The 18629-nt window shown below is 55.6% G+C and overlaps 1 protein-coding gene across 4 annotated transcripts in view; it reads left to right on the top strand.

Annotated features, from left to right (window-relative positions):
- The window catches only part of ADGRD1 (adhesion G protein-coupled receptor D1), a 168832-nt gene extending 150802 nt beyond the window's left edge, over positions 1 to 18030 (top strand). For all 4 annotated transcript variants that reach the window (XM_003937092.4, XM_010347620.3, XM_010347621.3 and 1 more), the window contains 5 exons: positions 10640 to 10731; positions 14735 to 14861; positions 15721 to 15762; positions 16794 to 16886; positions 17839 to 18030. In XM_003937092.4, coding sequence (XP_003937141.1) covers positions 10640 to 10731; positions 14735 to 14861; positions 15721 to 15762; positions 16794 to 16886; positions 17839 to 17934 — 450 coding nt within the window. In that variant the 3' untranslated portion in view covers positions 17935 to 18030. The remainder of the gene's footprint in view (positions 1 to 10639; positions 10732 to 14734; positions 14862 to 15720; positions 15763 to 16793; positions 16887 to 17838) is intronic.
- Positions 18031 to 18629: the final 599 nt, after the last annotated feature.

The following is an 18629-nucleotide window of genomic DNA, read 5'->3' as shown; positions in this document are numbered from 1 at the left end:
ACACAGACAGGGATTTACCACTCCTGAGTCAGGACCATCTGTGGGGAGGCTGGGCCCGGGGCTCCTGAGCCTGTGAGCTGGGATCAGGCTCCTCTTTGATCTTCTCTGCCTCCCGGGATGGAGGTGAAGGCTTTTTCCCAGCAGTCCCAGTGCAAGTCCCAGGGCTGGTTCTCAGTGGCCGTGGTGAGTCGTGTGTCTTGTCTCAGAACCGATCAGGGAAATGGGACGGAGTTGAATGATTGGTCAGGTCTGCCTCACATGACTTCCTTGCGCAGTTAGCACCGGTGAACCCTGGGAGCTGCGGGCCTGGTGGGGTCCTGGTCAGAGGGGTGACCCCAGCAAAGCTTGTGCTTTTCTCTCTGCGCCTCCACGTCCCCTTCTCTGAGGGCCTCGGCTGGTTGGGCCCTGGCTGCACATCCTGGCCCAGGCTTCCTGTCTGCAGGTTGGGCCAGGGCCCCACAGTGAACTGGAGCAGCTCCCTGGGCTGAGTGGGGGCTGTCAGGGGCCCCGGGGCATCAAGCGGGGCACTCCTAGTGGAGGGGCGGGAATCTCTGTGCAAGCAGAGCAGGTCGCAAGGGAGAGGCTTGTGGCATCTGAGTCCCCTCACAGCGTCTGCAGAGCTCCGAGCAGGGCGGGTTCTTCTTTCAGGAATCGCCGGCAGCTGCAGAGGGGCGCCTTTGGGTCTGGAGGTTCAGCTCCTCGTGCCCAGGGGCTGCCTACGGATCACCTGCCCTCGCTTCATCAACTCGACCCTTTCAAGAGTGACAGAGGCTTTAGTGAGAGGTTCTCAAGCTCCCTGGAGGTCTGGGAGGACTGTTAATTTTGTTAACGGAAATGCAAAAACGCTTTCGGAACAGACTCCCAGCCCTGCAATCATCAAACTCCTGGCCAGAGCTTGGCCAGCTGGGAGGGGCGTTAAAGGGCGTTTAGTGACAGAGGGTGTGACGGGGAAGTCGCATTCAGTCTGCTGATCCCTGTTCTCCCTTTCTCTCTGCTGACTTAAGCCCTCGAGAACCGCAGGGCCCAGGCAGAATAGGCCCGTGTGTCAGACGCTGCCCAGGTCATCTGGCTCTCGTGTCTGACCGTGCTCAGTGACAGCTGGGGTTCTAGGGTGGCTCTGCCCGGCTCCTGCACCACCCACATGGGGTGGGGCCCAGCACCAGGAACCCAGCACTCCTGTGTCTCCCAGCTTCACTAGAGTCCCTTTTGTCGTTCCTGAGGGGACATTACCTCCAGGGCCTCACCCCACCCCGCTCCTTGTCAGCAGCCCTCAATCCTGGAGGACAAAAGAGTCCTCCTCCAATTCATTACTTTATTGAATTACCTGGGGGTTTTTTTATTTTGTTTTCTGAGACAGAGTCTTTCCTCTGTCGCCTGAGCTGGAGTGCAGTGGCGTGATCTTGGCTCACTGCAACCTCTGCCTCCCAGGTTCAAGCAATTCTCCTGCCTCAACCTCCTGAGTAGCTGGGACTACAGGCAGGTGCCACCATGCCCAGCTAATGTTTGTATCTTTAGTAGAGATGGGGTTTCTCTCTGTTGGCCAGGCTGGACTTGATCTCCTGACCTCAGGTGATCCACTCGCCTTGGCCCCTCAAAGTGCTGGGATTGCAGGCATAAGCCACTTCCCCAGGCCTGGGAAGCTTTAAAAGAATTCCTGCCTAAGCTCCACCCCTGAGGTTTCAGCTTCATAGCCTTTAGAATCTCCCAGATGATTCTCACAAGCAGCTGGCTTGAGGTCCTCATGCCCTCCTGGGACGTTGGTAGCAACAGGCAGTTTAGAAGGGAGGCAAGAGCAGCCTTAAAAGATTCCAGGGTCAAGTGCGGAGGTCAGCAAACTGCAGAGGTGTAGCCTGCTGCCTCCTTCTGTAGATCAAGTTTTCTTGGCACACAGCCATGTCCGTTGATTTGCACATTGCCTGTGGCTGCTTTCAGGCTGCAGCGGCTGAGCTGAATAGTTATAGCAAAGACTGCATGGCCTGCAAAGCCGAAAATACTAACTGCCTCTTGGCAGAAGGCGTGTCAGCCTCTGGGTCTGGGGGAACCATGGGGGTTCCAGCCGACCCCTGCAGGGGGTGCCGTGGTGGAGGGTGGCGGTCTTGTCCTCTTATTCTTCAGAGGATCCCAGGGTTGTGCCGTTGGGGTCAATTCCTCATTTACCGCAAGTCCTCAGCCTTATTTCCAGGTGGAGAAAGCAGGCTTTGGGATAACATACTGCATGACCTCATTTGTGTAAAAGGCTGAACACTCTCTATGGGTACACACTCGCACGTGAACATAGAACTGAGTAAGAAAATGCCGGGACAGAAGCACACAGAATAATGGTTCTCTAAGGAGACATTTGGGTTTGGGGAGCGTGTGCTTTAAGATGATGTGCATCTAAAAACACCTACGTATTGCTTGCATAATTTGAAAATTAAAACCTTTTAGGAAGCTGTATGCTTGTGTTAGGACACACGGTTTTCCTGTGTCCTGGCAGGTTTCATCCTCAAGAGGCAAGAATCTAGGAGACGGTAAAGGGTCCCTGTGGGGCCTGCCGGGCCTCGGGTTGAGGAGAAAAGGGCAGAGATGAACCACTTCGTAACAGCCCCGACCAGGCATCTGCCGCCAGCCACACACACTGCCCACTGCCCCTTCTCAAACTGTTGTCTGCTGTAAGGCAGGGAAATGGCTTTCCGTTTGCCCTGCGATGCCAGTGACACAGAATGCGCACGTGCCGGTAGGCAGGCGTTCCCTGGTGCCTCAGTCTCTAGGGCTGCCATAACACAGGACCACAGGCTGTGCGGCTTAAACAAAATTATGTTCTCGCGGTTTTGGAAGCTGGAAGTCCAAGGTCGAGGTGTTAGCAGGGTTGGTTTCTCCCGAGGCCTCACTCCTTAGCTCACAGATAACTTGCTTTCCCTGTGTACTCACTCACGTGGTTTTCCCTTGGTGGATGTCTGTATCTTCAAATCTCCTCTTAAAATAAATGATTGTCTTAAGCCAGTCATTGGATTAAAGCTCACCCTAGTGACCTCATTTTAACGTAATTATTTATTTAAGGAACCTATCACCATACGGTCTCGTTCTTAGGTACAGAGGCTTAGGGCTTTAATATATGAATTTGAGGGGCCACAGTTCAGCCCATAATACCTGATTTTTCAGAAGCTACAGAGCCTAGGCACCCTGTTCTGCCAAAGAACAGGGACTTCGAGGATGTCAGGGGCCCTTTAGCCTGAGCCTTCAAAATGGCCTGTTCTGTGCTGGCCCCACCGAGGAAAGGAGAGTGTCTCCAGGTGTGTGGAAGAAGAGGAGTCTCTGATTTAAAATCTTTGTCTCCCTTGGGGAGAAGCCAGGGTAGCTGTTTGTTCTGTATAGAGACAGATACAGATACGGTTACAGATATATGTACAGAGGTATAGCTGCAAATAGATGCATGGAGACAGATACACAGATACAAATAGAGATACAGATATATATGCAGGCAGATACATGGATCCAAATACAGACGTAGACAGAGGTGCATTGCTCTAGATGCGTAGATACAGATAAACACAGATGTAGATGCAGATGCTCCTGAACTTACAATGGGATTAAGTCCTGATAAACTTATCATAAGCAGAAAATACCAGAAACTGGGAATGTGTTTAGTACATTTAACCTACAGAGCATCATAGCTTAGCCTACTTCAATCATTCTTGTCACTCTTAATATTAGTTGGGCAAAATCATCTAACACAAAGCCTGTTTATAATGCAGTGTTGCATATGGAATGAAATGTGTTGAATACTGGAAGTGAAAAACTAGTTGTGTACGTTTGCAGAGTATGGTTTTTACTGGCATGTATTGCTTTCACACCACTGAAAAGTTGAAAAATTGTTACTCAAACTTTCCTAAGTTAGGAACTGCCTGTAGATACATTTAGATATGAGACATAGGTACAGATACCTAAATATAGACAGACAGAGACACACTGCTTTGGTTTGAATGTTTCCCTCAAAGTTCATGTAACTTAATTTCCAGTGCAGCAGTTCTGAGAGGTGGAACCGTTAGGAGCTGATGAGGTCACGAGGGCTTTGCCTTCATGAAGGAGTTAATGCTGCTGTTGTGGGAGTGGGCTCATTATCAAAGGAGTGGGTTTCTGATTAAAAATGAGTTTTGCCCCCTTTGGTCTCTCTGTGCTCTCTTGCTCCTCTGACTTCTGCCCAGGGACAATGCAGCAAGAAGGCCCTTCCCAGATGCAGGCCCCTTGACCTCAGATTTCCGGTTCCCAAACTGTAGGAAATAAATCTCTGTTCTTTATAAATTACCCAGTCTGTGGTATTGTCAAAGCAGCAGAAAACAGACTGAGATGCACACTGTTGTGTATACTACGTCTGTGTGTGTGTGTGTGTGTGTGTGTGTGTGTGTGTGTGTGTACCTGTATAGCCCTTTCATTGTTTTTTCAGTGTTTTTTCACAAATAAACATTCTGGTGATAAACATTCTGAGCTAGGTCAAGAAACAGAACACGAGAATTCCTGTGCAGCCCTGCCTTCTCCTCCCACCAGAGGTCACCGTGACCTTGGCCTTCACAGTAGGCACGAGACCTTTGCTTTCTGGTTTTGCTGCCTTCATGTGCATTCCTTTCTTTCTTCCGAAATGAGGCCTGTGGCTTGTTTCTTTGACGTCTTCCTTGAGTGGCTTGTTGCTGTTCTCTGCTTCTTGCTGGCATACCCATGGCACTCACATGGTGCTTGCCTTACCCCCGAGCATTTTCCCACTTGTAGTAGAGTGTGGGTGTACCATATGGCCAGGCGTGGATGAGGGCGAGTGAAATGGCGTATGCGGGGCGGGGGGCGGGCCTGCTTCTGTTTTATATTTTCACAGAATGTCAGATTTGTGCCTCTCGCAGCCACAGTCCCCCACTTAATTGCACCGATGCAGGATTGGAGGCTGTGGTGAGCTGCCCCTCCTCTGATCAAGCCACAGGAAGTATATCATCCTGATGAGATGGAAAGACCATGCCTGGAAAATGAAACCAGACTGACCCAGGCTATAAAAAAAAAAAAAAAAAGGCCCAGCAAAATCTTTGGAGAAAAAGGGAAGATGATGAATTCTGACAAGTAATAATGTGATCAGCTTAACCGTTATGAAACACTTGAGTGGATCTTAGGCACAGCAGTCAAGATAAAGGACTTGAAATCGCAAATTAATCACTCGTAGCATTTGCATATTGGCAAAACATTTTGCTGCAAGTTGATCATCCTTTCAGTGGCCTTGTCAGAAAAGTCCTGGGAACAGTTGTGTGTGCATCTCTAAGCTTTCCAGCCGAGAGGTCTGGGGCAGAACCATACTTGATAGCCTCCAGCAGCAAAGCAGAGTGATGATGAGACCTCCAAGCTCATGTGGGGTGTTGTGATGAGATCGTGAGCCCATGTGGGGTGGTGGTGTTATGGGATCCTGAGCTCACGTGGGGTGTTGTTGTGATGGGATCCTGAGCTCATGTGGGGTGTTGTTGTGATGAGATCCTGAGCTCATGTGGGGTGTTGTGATGGGATCCTGAGCTCATGTGGGGTGTTGTTGTGATGGGATCCTGAGCTCATGTGGGGTGTTGTTGTGATGGGATCCTGAGCTCATGTGGGGTGTTGTTGTGATGAGATTCTGAGCCTATGTAGGGTGTCATTGTGATGAAATTCTGAGCTCATGTGGGGTATTGTTGTGATGAGATTCTGAACTCATGTGGGGTTGTGATGGAATTCTGGCTCGTGTGGTGTTGTTGTGATGGGATCCTGAGCTCATGTCGGGTGTTGTTGTGATGGGATCCTGAGCTCATGTCGGGTGTTGTTGTGATGGGATCCTGAGCTCATGTCGGGTGGTGTTGTGATGGGATCCTGAGCTCATGTGTGGTGTTGTTGTGATGGGATCCTGAGCTCATGTCGGGTGTTGTTGTGATGGGATCCTGAGCTCATATAGGGTGTTGTTGTGATGGGATCCTGAGCTCATGTGGGGTGTTGTTGTGATGGGATCCTGAACTCATGTGGGGTGTTGTAATGGGATTCTGAGTTCATGTGGGATATTGTTGTGATGAGATCCCGAGCTCATATGGGGTGGTGTTGTAATGAGATTCTGAGCTCATGTGGGTTGTTGGTTGTGATGGGATTCTGAGCTCATGTGGGGTGTTGTGATGGGATCCTAAGCTCATATAGGGTGTTGTTGTGATGGGATCCTGAGCTCATGTGGGGTGTTGTTGTGATGAGATCCTGATCTCATGTGCGGTGTTCTTGTAATGGGAGCCTGAGCTCATGTGGGGTGTTGGTTGTGATGGGATTCTGAGTTCATGTGGGGTGTTGTTGTGATGAGATCCCGAGCTCATATAGAGTGTTGCTGTGATGAGATCCTGAGCTCATGTGGGATGTTGCTGTGATGGGATTCTGAGCTTATGTGAGGTGTTGGTTGTGATGGGATTCTGAGTTCCCATGGGGTGTTGTGATGAGATCCAGAGCACATGTGGGGTGTTGTTGTGATGGGATTCTGAGCTCATGTGGGGTGTTGGTTGTGATGGGATTCTGAGTTCACGTGGGGTGTCGTTGTGATGGGATCCTGAGCTCATGTGGGGTGTTGCTGTGATGGGATTCTGAGTTCATGTTGGGTGTTGCTGTGATGGGATTCTGAGTTCATGTGGGGTGTTGTTGTAATGAGATCCTGAGCTCATGTGAGGTGTTGTTGTGATGGGATTCTGAGTTCACATGGGGTGTTGTTGTGATGGGATCTTGAGCTCCTGTGGAGTGTTGCTGTGATGGGATTCTGAGCTCATGTGGGGTGTTACTGTGTTGGGATTCTGAGCTCATGTGGGGTGTTGCTGTGATGAGATTCTGAGCTCGTGTGAGATGTTGGTTGTGATGGAATTCTGGCTTTGGTGTGTTGTTGTAATGGGATCCTGAGCTCATGTGGGGTGTTATCGTATTGGGATTCTGAGTTCACGTGGAGTGTTGTTGTGATGGGATCCTGAGCTCACGTGGGGTGTTGTTGTGATGGGATCCTGAGCTCACATGGGGTGTTGTTGTGATGGGATCCTGAGCTCACGTGGAGTGGTGTTGTGATGGGATCCTGAGCTCATGTGGGGTGCTGTTGTGTTGGTATTCTGAGCTCATGTGGGGTGTTGTTGTGATGGGATTCTGAGTTCACGTGGGGTGTTGTGATGGGATCCTGAGGTCATGTGGAGTGTTGTTGTGATGGGATTCTGAGCTCATGTGGGGTGTTGTTGTAATGAGATCCTGAGCTCATGTGGGGTGTTGTGATAGGATTCTGAGTTCACGTGGGATGTTGTGATGGAATTCTGAGCTCATGTGGAGTGTTATTGTGATGGGATTCTGAGCTCATGTGGGATGTTGTAATGAGATCCTGAGCTCATGTGGGGTGTTGTCGTGTTGGGATCCTGAGTTCACATGGGGTGTTGTTGTGATGGGATTCTGAGTTCACGTGGGGTGTTGTTGTGATGGAATTCTGAGCTCATGTGGAGTGTTGTTGTGATGGGATCCTGAGCTCATGTGGGGTGTTGTCGTGTTGGGATCCTGAGTTCACATGGGGTGTTGTTGTGATGGGATTCTGAGTTCACGTGGGGTGTTGTTGTGATGGGATTCTGAGCTCTTGCGGAGTGTTGTTGTGGTGGGATCCTGAGCTCATGTAGGGTGTTGTTATGATGGGATCCTGAGTTCATGTGGGGTGGTGTTGTGATGGGATTCTGAGCTCTTGCGGAGTGTTGTTGTGATGGGATCCTGAGCTCATGCGGGGTGTTGTTATGATGGGATCCTGAGCTCATGTAGGGTGTTATTGTGTTGGGATTCTGGCTCATGTAGGGTGTTGGTTGTGATGGAATTCTGGCTCGTGGGGTGTTGTTGTGATGGGATCCTGAGCTCATGTGGAGTGTTGTTGTGATAGGATCCTGAGCTCATGTGGGGTGTTGTTATGATGGGATCCTGAGCTCATGTGGGGTGTTACTGTGTTGGGATTCTGGCTCATGTAGGGTGTTGGTTGATGAGAACTCTGCACTCACTTGAGTTGCTCAAGGTAATCTCCAGCACCTCCAGGCATCCCTCTCATGGGTTCCGGCTTCACCAAATGTACATCCCCTTCCCCCAGTCACTGGAACACTGCATGGCTAAGTTTGTATTCCTCCTGACCCCAAGAACACTGCTCAGTCGTTCACAGGAAACGGGTTTCATATTTTTTCTTTTTAATTTACAATTATTTAAAATTTAGTTAAAGAATTTGATTTTTGAATTAGCAACACACAAAATGTAAAGGAAAAGCTCAAGAATCTAGGCATGAATATGTCTGCATTCTCTGGTTTTCCCCCTCCCTCCCAGCAGGCAACCCATGGTGCTGGGTGTCCTGGGTATCCCGGGGTTTTGTGCACATAGGGTGACTGTAACTACGTACTCACCCCATTGCGGCGTTTGCTCAGCGTATGTCAGAGCCGTGGCTTCTTGGCCCAGGAAGAGCTGCCTCCGTCTGTCTCAGACCTACAAAGTGTTCCATAGAGTCAGTGTGCGTGGCAGCCCCACCCTGCTGTCAGCGTGCACGTTCAGGTTGTTGCCAATCTTGTTACAAATAAGGCTGCTGCCTGTATTAGTGGGTGAGGCAGCCAGAATATAAATCCCTCAAGGGAGAGGGGCATGAGTTACAGAATGGCAGTTAGGACTTGGAGACATCTCCACCGCTGAGGCAGGGAAAGAACTGGAAGAATTGTTTTGAAAAAATATTCAGAATTCTAGAAACAAAGGCATGCTCACTAAAAAGCATTTGTTCGAGAAAAACAATTGAATCTCAGACGAGCAAGCAGGGTCTGTGGCACTTTGACTGAGGCCTCTTCCGTCTCCACCCTCCCTCTCTGTGATGCTGTAGCCACCACTGGAGGCACAGAAGTGCTTCCCAGGCAGATGGCCAAGGCCAGCCTGACCCGAGGGCACGGGTGCTCTCAGACTTCTGTGACCGTCAGCGTCTGCAATTCAAATCCTCACTCCTTGAAGGAATAACTGCACGAGTCACTGAAGCTTTTGTCACTGTCCTGGTTGGATGGAGTCATCGCTGCATCCAGAAACCACTGACCTATCATCCTGGCTGCCCTCGCTTTCTGCTCCTAGTTGAGTGTCTTTCTTGTCGTTGTTACCCAGTGAGGTTGGCTGGAGGGCATCAGCGTTCCTGGACGTGCTCTTTGTGCAGATACCATGCTGGGTAGCTAATATGTTCACTTCTTTTCTCTTCCCTGGTGTTGGGAGACTTCTGTTATTAGCCTCACTTTACAGACGGGAAAGTAAGGGCAGCCAGGTGCTGCGGGCTGCCAGCTGAGCTGGGGTGAGCTGAGCTGCCAGGTGTTGAGGTGGTCAGTGAAGACAGGAGCTAAAGAGGGAACAGTTGGGGTGCCCACTGCCACAATAGTGTCCTAACGGGCTAGGCAGGAGGGGTCGGCTCCACTGCATGCCATTCTCCCCCATGGAAGGCACCAGGAGAGTCTGAAGCCTCAGCGCAGACAGGGCTGGTGTCCTGCTGACAGAGCCCTGAGCAGAGGGCTCTTGCTGATTCATGGGCTTGGGAGCTGCGAGAGGAGGAAGGGAAGGGCTCAGAGTGGAAAAGTATTGGGCACAGAAGGTGCCTTCAAGGTCCCTAGGGTGAGGCGGGCTCAGCAGGTGCTTTAGCGGGCGCCAAGGCGGGGTGCAGATGTGCGGAACAGTGAGGCTGGCCCGTCCCATGTGGGGCCCCCGCGGCTTGGTCTCTGACTGTAGCTCCCTTCAGAGACTGCTAGGTCTGGCTGCACCCAGGCTGGTGTGAGGAGAGCAGCTGTCCTGTGAGGCCAGCCAGGTAAAGCCCTATTAATTGCCTGAAAGTTTGAGCCTGCAGGTTCACAGAGAGGACTTCAGCCTGGAGCTGGACTCCTTACCGATGCTGCAAACAGCCTCAGAACTTTTCAGACACCAGGGAGAAGGCTAACCCTAACCTTCACCCTGTAGCGAGAGGACATTAGGGGGCTCTTCCCCGTGCTGTCCCTGCCTCGCCAGCCTCCTCTGGAGGGAGCTGCCCAGGTGACGGGCAGGTTGTGCTGAAGCCTCTGCCACGGCCCCCTGTGACCTGCCCAGCCCCACAGGTCCCAACAGGAGCCTTCCAGCAGTTTCCCAGCGAGGAGGGGGTGTTGGCAGGAGATGATGTCCCCTCTGGCACAGCTTCTGTGCTCACGCAGCTGCAGGTCCGGGCCGGGCAGGAGATGAGAGCCAGGCCCTGTGCTGGGGCCTGACGCACTGAGTAACTGTTTGCACTGTGGGCACTGTCCTCATCACCTGGGGCACTGAGGCTCCAAGGACTTGGGTAGTGGCCCAGGGTCACACTAAGTGAGCAAATGCTAACATGAGGTCTGACCCAGGCTCATCCCCTCATGCCCGGATGGGTTCCTGGAACTAGAACGTGTCTGCTGTCTTCTCAGCACAGGAGCTGTCAGAGGCAAGCGTGTGTGTTATGTGTGTTGGTAAAAGCCCACGGACCGGGGTGAGATTTGTCCCAGTGACACCCCTGTCTCCCAGGAGCCTTGGCTGGGCAGGGCTAGCCCGTGGCAAGGGCAGCGGCCAGGCAGACGCAGCTCCCCTGCAGGTGCAGCCGGGCCCTCCTCACCTTCCTGCATGGCTTCCTCTGCAGGTCAACATCGGCATCCTCATCGCGGTGACCAGGGTCATCTCGCAGATCAGCGCCGACAACTACAAGATCCATGGAGACCCCAGTGCCTTCAAGTAAGTTGACCTCAAGCTGCCAGCAGTGCCATGGCCCTTCTGCCCCAAGAGGGCTGCTCCGAGGTCTCAGGAGAGACAGCAACTCCTTCCTCCTGTGACCGGCACCCACGTCCTCCACTTGCTCCGTGTCCCGCTGTCTCCAGGCAGCACTGGCCTCACACCCTCGCTTGGCTCTGGTGAGCCGGGACGAGGCCTTTACCCAGCCTCAGGCTCCTGTATGTAGAAGAACGGGATCGACAGATGTTTTCCTAGGGACTGCTTCATCCCAGGGTGATGAGCAGCTGGAGGGCGGCAACAGGGAAGATTCTAGAGCCAGAGTGCCCCTGCCAGTCCCACCTCTGCCCTGGCCATCTGCTGGGCTCAGCGAGTTATTTAGCCCCTCAGCACCTTACCATCCTCACGAGCAGAATGGGATGATGGCAGGTTCCTCTCGGCTGGCACGTCAGGGAAGGTCCAAGGGAGAGCAGTGTCCTGGGGAGGGCGGGGTCTCTGGGAGGGATTCCACCCACACACCTCACTGCCATCGAGGTCTCCTGACCTGCGTCTGTAAGGGCCCTGCCGATTGCAAGTGACAGAAATCGCAGCGTGCACGGGCCTAAGCCGAAGGGGGGCTTCCTGCCGCAGGTGGCTGTGGAGTCCCGCGCTCAGAAGCCTTGGTCCAGAGCTCAGCCCCGGGCCCAGCTCCTCCTTCGCATCCTGGGTGTTGGCATCAGCCCGAGGTCCACCGTGCCCCCTGGTGGCAGAATGGCTGTGGCAGGGCTTCAGGCCCACGGGGGAGTCCCTGTCCCAGCCGCTCAGACCCGGGCCTGTGCCTGGAGGAGGATGAGGACTCCGGCTGGGCCTGTGCCCTCCCTGAGCCAGACCCTGCAGAGGGGGATTCATCGTCGCCCTGACCCGAGTCCACCCTGGCTCTGGGGTGCAGTCGGCTCCCCCAAACCACAGGGCCTGAAAGCTGGGGAGGCCAGCCCTCACAGGGACTTTGGAGGCCTTGTGGAAAGCAGGGCATGGGTACCAGGCAGCTGACATTCTGTAATGTGACCAGCCACAGTGTCTTTTCTGATGTAAAAGCAGAAGTGGTAAATATGTCAGCAGTGAATCTGTGAGAGAATTAGTCTGTAGTGAATTCCAGACACCAGATTAACCTGACGAGAGGCTGAAACCCTCAAGGGCTGTGCCCCCTGCAAGAAGAGATGCTCGCGGGGTCAGAGGCCATGTCCTTTCCTCCTCCATTGCTGAGACCAGGCTGGTCCCTGGCCCCTGTGTGGCCTGGCCAGGGAGGGACCTGTCCCTCCTTTGCCCCCAGCCCTGTGCTCCCAAGGCCCTCACCCAGCCTTCAGGGTCGGCCAGTCCGTGGCCAGCTTATCTCCAGCAAAAGCTCCCTCCCCTGTCTGAGCCCCACAGGACCACTACTCTCCCTGCCACCAGAACACCTCGTGCACCTGACCCGCACTTGGGCACCGCCTTCCCTTTCTACCCCTCTGCCCCCCATCCTCCTGTCAGTGCCCACCCAGGAAGCAGCTTCTGCCCACTGCCTTTGCTTCTCCGTGGAAACATCCCCCAAGCAACAGGCTGGCACTGTGTCTGCAGCTCTTGTGAAGGCGTGAGGTAGGCAGTGTGTCCTGGGAGAGCATCCCCAGGTCTTTGCAGGGCACAGCTAGGCATTGCCTACTGCTCCCACCCGAGTCTGCGCTTGGCAGCCCAGGGATTCGTCCCTCCCGGGGAGGTGCAGGCAGGCATCTCTGGGGACAGCCCACTCTGGGTGTCTCTTCATTATGAAACCCACATGCCTTCGGCCGCCCAGCTCTGCCCCCGGGGGCTTCCCGACTCTCTTCGTAGTGTGGATGGCATAGCACTTGATTCCCAGGGCTGCCGGCCCAGGCAGGAGGCGGCCGTCACTGCAGCGTGAGGAGGCTGCTTCAGCACCTTCCTGTCCCCGCTCCGCCGGCTTTAATCTGGTGGCTTTCTTAGCGCCGAGGAGCCCAGCCCTCAGTGACTAACAAGATAAGACTCTTCCTCAGGGACCCTTCACACAGGTGCCTTTCACGTTTTTTCTTTTCCAAGAAAAGTGGAGAATAGAATAGGTGAGGTCTGAGAAGCAGGAGGAGCCTGGCTTTCACTTTCTAAAAAAGTCTCTGCTTATTGATCATGATTCCAGACACCTGAAAAAGAAGCAGAGAATGTTCAGTGTTTACAGGCAGGGCCCTGAGGATGGGGCAGTGAGGGTGGGATCCCCATGGAAGTGCACCCACAAGCAGGTGGATGTTGGGGGCTGGAGACTCACTCGGGGCCTGAGCCCCACAGGTCGGCCTTGAGGGAGCAGGACGGGGTCACAGCATCAGAGAGGAAAGCACACTGCCCTGCGCAGGGCTGCCCGCACGTCCGGGTTCACCGACAGCTCTGGGCACGTTGAGAGTCCTCAGAGAGCTTCAGCTCAGCGTGTTTACCCCATCGCTGTCACTTTAAAAGTGGCACATTTTGGTACCTATTTCTCGGTGACCTTTCCTTTGCGGTGTGGTTTCCCGGGATCTAAAGATTGTTGCTGAATAATGCATGATATTTTTGTTTCCCAGAGACAGGTGTTTTATTTTTACTGCATTAGTGTACAGTTCCTCTGCGCTCTGAAGTGCTGGGACAGTTCTGGGTTTTACAGGCACCTGTTGCCAGGAGCTGTCAGTGCTGGGCTCTTGGGCTCTTGACAAGGAAGCTCGTTATGGCTGCGTCTCACCTCCTCTGGGGAGGTGCCAGATCTATGGGCAGCACTTTTGCTCGTCCATCCATTTGTTCATCATTCATTCATTCACTGTTCATTTCCCGAGAGCCTCTGAGTCCTGGCGCTGGGATGCACTTTGGGGTCGCAGAGACAAAAACAAGTCCCAGGCTTTAGGGAATCTGCAGTCTACTGAGGGAGACAGAGTCTCAGTCACTGGGCTAGTGATAAGGGGTGAACGGAGGCACGTGACAGTTGGACCAGGGTAGCAGGAACCCCGCTCGTCTCTAGACTTTTCTCTGAAGCCGAAAGGCAGAAGGTCTTTGCTGTGGAAAGCCCAGCTGTTTCAGAAGTCAGGATGGCCTGGACTGGAGTTGGCTGGCCATGATTCACCCAGCACATCAGGAATGGCTTTGAGGCAGACAGCTGGCGGGTCCAGCCCTGGTGGGTGCTAACTCTGGCCCAGGTGGAGACGTCTGCATGCCCTCCGCTTCTGCCCCTGATGAAACTCTGTATCAGCTCAGCCGTTACGGGGTGCCGTGGGGCCTCAGTTTCCTTATTATACAATGGGGTCAGTGTGTAACCTGCCTCTCCTGTGTCAGACGGGCCATGGGGCTCTGAGGAGATAAAGATGTGTGCTGGTGGGGGTGGTGCGGAAGGGGCGGCGTGTCAGCTCGCAGTGCAGTGTGGCAAGCCTTCCTTCAGCACGTCCTTTGAGCATGACCAGGGCTGTGAAGACGGTCGTTGGTCCTGCCCTCTGAGAGCTCACCGTCAGTGTCACAGGAGGGCTCGGGTGATCGGTGGGGGACACGTGGGCTGCAGCCAGCGAGGCCTGGAGGGCGGTGCCTGCCTGTGTCCCCGTTTCAGGCCCAGGCCTCCCTGTCCCTTCCAGGCGTCTCACAGGAGGCCTGGGTTCTGGGGGCTGCAGGGGACCCTCTGCTGCTCCCGTCCCCGAGTCTCTCCGTCCGGCCTGGCTTCTCCTCCTCATCTTTGCAAACAGCTCAAACACAAGTCCCGGGGCTGGACAGGCTCTCCCGACGGCTTGGGTAAGCTCTGAGTACTACCTGAACTCTCCCAGAGCCCTGTCCCACCCGCCAGCTGTGAGGGACAGCGGTGTGGAGACACTGAGGCTCCTCCTGGGTAAGTCCTCACCCAGGGCTGCCTGTAGGGAGGACTCCAGGTCTTGCTCCCAGCAGGGTGGTGCCTGCAGCTGTCTGGAAGCCTGGTGCCTCGAGGGCAGTCCTCACAGCCCGCACCTGCCCTCCTGCCGCTCAGGGTGACTCGCTCTCTCCCCAGGTTGACGGCCAAGGCAGTGGCCGTGCTGCTGCCCATCCTGGGCACCTCGTGGGTCTTTGGGGTGCTTGCTGTCAATGGCTGCGCCGTGGTTTTCCAGTACATGTTTGCCACACTCAACTCCCTGCAGGTAAGAACCCGTGGGGACTGGCAGGGAAGGAGGGCCGCCAGTCGTCAGGAGTGGGTGTGCATGGTTAGGTCTGCAGGGGCGGGGGAGGCCTGGCCACCCCAACACACCCCATGAGCCTATAGTGTGGGGCATAGCTGAGAGGCCTGGCCTCCCCAACACTCCCCATGAGCCTGTAGTGCAGGGTGAGGACAGAGAAGGTGGAGTGCGCCCTAGGGCTCTGAGCAAGAGGGGCCTGCAGGGTCCTTACCTCTTCAGGGCAGGACTGTCTGTGCTTCTGGCTGGCATCCGTAGTTGGCATGTCCAGGCATGTAATGAAGTAAGACAGTCAGCCTGCGGCAGCTCTAGAAAAGAAGCCAGGCAGAGAGTTGGCGATGGTGCTGTCCTCTGTGTGAAGGGCCAGGGAGGGTCACTTGGGAACCAGAGACTTGGGGTGCCCAGGGTCAGAGCTCTCAGGCCCCCAAGGAAGGGCAGGCATGGGTCCCTGTCACCATCCACGGCCCTCCCGGCCCTCCCCCAGGGCTGCTCCAGGTGCATCTGTGTCTGCTGGCCAGTGGCCCCTCTTCTGGGAGTGCCTGCCCCTCCCCACGCCGAGCCTGCCTGGGAACCCATCTGCTGCTGCACCTTTGCCCACGTAGCACCCCTCTCTGAACTCGGTTCCAACAGCTGCCTGAATCTAGGTTGGGTCACCCGGTGGGGCCCAGGATGCCCCTCCGTCCTCCTGGGCCCCAGGTCCTGCGGCCTGGTGTCACAGCAGACAGTGCCAGTGCTGCTCTCGGGCTGCGTGGGGGGACCCTCCACACAGCGTTCACAACTACACGCGAAGGGCTCTCATCTGCGTGTTTCTTCCCTTCCTTCCCAGGGACTGTTCATCTTCCTCTTTCATTGTCTCCTGAATTCAGAGGTACGTCCGCTCCACTTCCTGGCAGTAGGCAATGGCTTTTCCTTTCTGAAAGGTCACAGGAGTGGCAATAGCATTGCCCTATCAGACTGGTGTCTGGGACCCAAATCCTGAGCAGCTGCGTTTCCAATGACAAGTCGTGTGCCCTGGGCCTGCTGCCCAGCAGCTCTGCTCTCCGCCTGGTTGCCAAGCGACTTACAAGCATCCCCTCTCCCTGGAGAAGTGGCGTCTGCATCTGGGGGAGAGTGAGATGTGGGCTCCCCACGGGCCTCGGGGAAGCTGGCCTGGGTGTGAGAGGGAGGACTTCAGTCCACAGGAGCTGGGAAGGGGGCTTTCGTGATGTGGCCTCCTTAGACTCTCGGCCCCCAGCGCAGGCCTTCTCGGGGCTGCTCTGGGCCTGGCACCTGCCGTGTACTTGAGTGACGGGACGTAGGGGCTGCCCCAAGGACTCCTAGTCCCATGGGACAACTTCTACCAGTTGGCTTTGAGCCCCTGCCAGGCTGAGGTTGTGGGAGCTACCTTGGGGTGGGAAATGGGCCCCAGGCAGAGGGGCACCCTGCCCAGTCCGTCTGAGTGGTGGTGTCCGTTTGTAAGGACAGGCCAGGTGGGCTGTGGAGGGCAGAGCACAGCATTGCTGAGCAGGACGGGCCGGGCAGAAGTGATCGCAAAGCCCAGCGACCCCTTGCAAGGCCTGAGGCGGATCTGTGTGAGGGGAAGGCTGTGTGGTCACGGGAGCATGCCCACCCACCTTCCCGCCCACTCACCACGCATTAGTTTATCACCCCGGGACGTTCATTGCTGAGTGAGGAGCCTAGCAGAGGCCACTCCAGCCCCAGCTTCCCTGGACTGCGACGCACTGGGTCTGCCTCATGCAGTAGCGATGTGCAGCCCAGCTGTGCAGCCACCAGCTCCATCTGTCACGTGTCCAAATCCCAGCCTCCCCGCACGCTTCCACGTTGCATCGGCAGACTCCTCGGGTTGCGGCTGTTGCAGCCTCTGAAATGGCCTCTCATGATCCCTTCCCTGCTTTCAAGGTGAGAGCCGCCTTCAAGCACAAAACCAAGGTCTGGTCCCTCACGAGCAGCTGCACCCGCACCGCCACTGCGAAGCCCTTCCACTCGGACATCGTGAGTTCAGCCTCCTTAGACCCAGGGGCCCAGCCCAGCCTCATTCCCCAGGCCTGGTCGTCAGCAGGACGGGGTGTGCAAGCAGCAGAGGTGGCTTCGGGTACCTGGCAGTCCTTGTTCCCCTCATGCCTGACACAGGCCCGCAGACTGCAGGTGCTCTGGGCTCCTGTCACCCCACAGAGTGCCCTGTGTCCTGATGAAGTCACCACAGCCCTCCCTCTTGACCCTGAAGGATCCAGACTTCTTGTGTTCACTTAGGGGGATGGAAGGACTTAGAGATCAGCTGACTGTGAGGTGGCCCATCCCCTCTGCCACCAGAGCCCAGGAGGCCCCATTAGCGTTGTCACTGCGCCGCTGCCTTCCCCCTGCTGGGGCCCTGCTCCACTGTCCCATCCTCAGGAAGTCCTTCCCCACCCACGACACTCAGTCAAGGTGCTCCCGCCCGTGCTCACACTTCACCTCCATCGGCAGCTATGTGGTTTTCCATTCGCTTGGGGACCACGTCTGCCCTGCTCCATGGGAGATGGCTGGCTCGTGCCCTGCTCTAGCCCCACAGCTACAGCTGTGCCCGGTGGGTGGTGCACTCCATGAGTCACATGGAATGAACACAGCGTGGACGGATGCGTGGGGGTGGAAGCGTGGGTGACAGGCGGGTGGCTGAACAGATGAGGGAGTGAGGGCACAGTGCGCCCGTGGCGCCTGGGCAGGGAGGTCAGCAGGGAGAGCTCTGTGGGTGCCGGGAGGTCAGCACGGAGAGCTCTGTGGGTAGAGACGCCACAGTGTGCACATCTTCGTCTCCCCCGGAGCACGGGGGCTCGCCCCTCTCTCTGCACTTTGCTCCCTGCAAGGAGAATCCTCAGGCAGCAGTGGGCCCCATGCTTCCCACACACTGGGCTTGGGGCTCTGCCCCTGGCAGCAGGCCCTCCACTGCTCACCCCTTTGTGCTTTGCAGATGAATGGGACCCGGCCAGGCACCGCCTCCACCAAGCTCAGCCCTTGGGACAAGAGCAGCCACTCTGCTCACCGCGTGGACCTGTCAGCCGTGTGAGCCGGGAGGCTGCCCATCAAGCCGGCCTGCACTCAGAGCACACCCCTCAATGGAATGAGACAGCCTGCCTGTGCCTGTGGGACCCTCTCCTTGCCGCTGTCTGGACATGGGTGTTGCGGTCTGAGACAGCCGTCTTCCTCTGTGACTCTGGCTGTCAGAGCTCCCTGCTCAGCCCAGCAGCCTGATGCCCAGGCCAGCGTGGGTCCTCCTGCCTCATGTCTGAGTGACTCGTTCGTGTCTGGGGACTCCCAGGACACCGTGGTCTGGCTGCAAAGCTGCCCTCAAGCCTCCTTCATCACTGAGCACCAGGCCCAGCAAGGCCAGGACACTCGGGGCCCCACAGCACGGGAGGGGGTGTTCAGCCTCTGTACCTTGGTGGGACTTGGGGGCTCAGGGCCAAAGAGGTGGTTCAGGTTCCCACGCACCCCCAGAAAGTCAGGCAGAGGCAGCTGGGGGCACGTGGGGAAAAGCGTGTGAAGTCCCCAGTCTCTGAATTCACCAAGCGGCGAGCTCCCCGCAGCTGGTGCCAGCCATGGTGCATGACTCCATAGGTGGTGCTGGCGTGTGTCAGCCTGCGCTGTGGGATCAGTTTGGGGCTCCTGCCCCAGACGAGCTCGAACCCTGGGCAGGGGTTGCTGACTGTCCAGGTGAGGGTGACCCCTTTGTCCACGTGAAGAGCCGCTCTGGGCCTTGAG

The sequence above is a fragment of the Saimiri boliviensis genome, chromosome 7 (assembly GCF_048565385.1).
Source record: "Saimiri boliviensis isolate mSaiBol1 chromosome 7, mSaiBol1.pri, whole genome shotgun sequence".
NCBI lineage: Eukaryota > Metazoa > Chordata > Mammalia > Primates > Cebidae > Saimiri > Saimiri boliviensis.
This window is presented reverse-complemented; position numbering and strand designations above follow the sequence as displayed.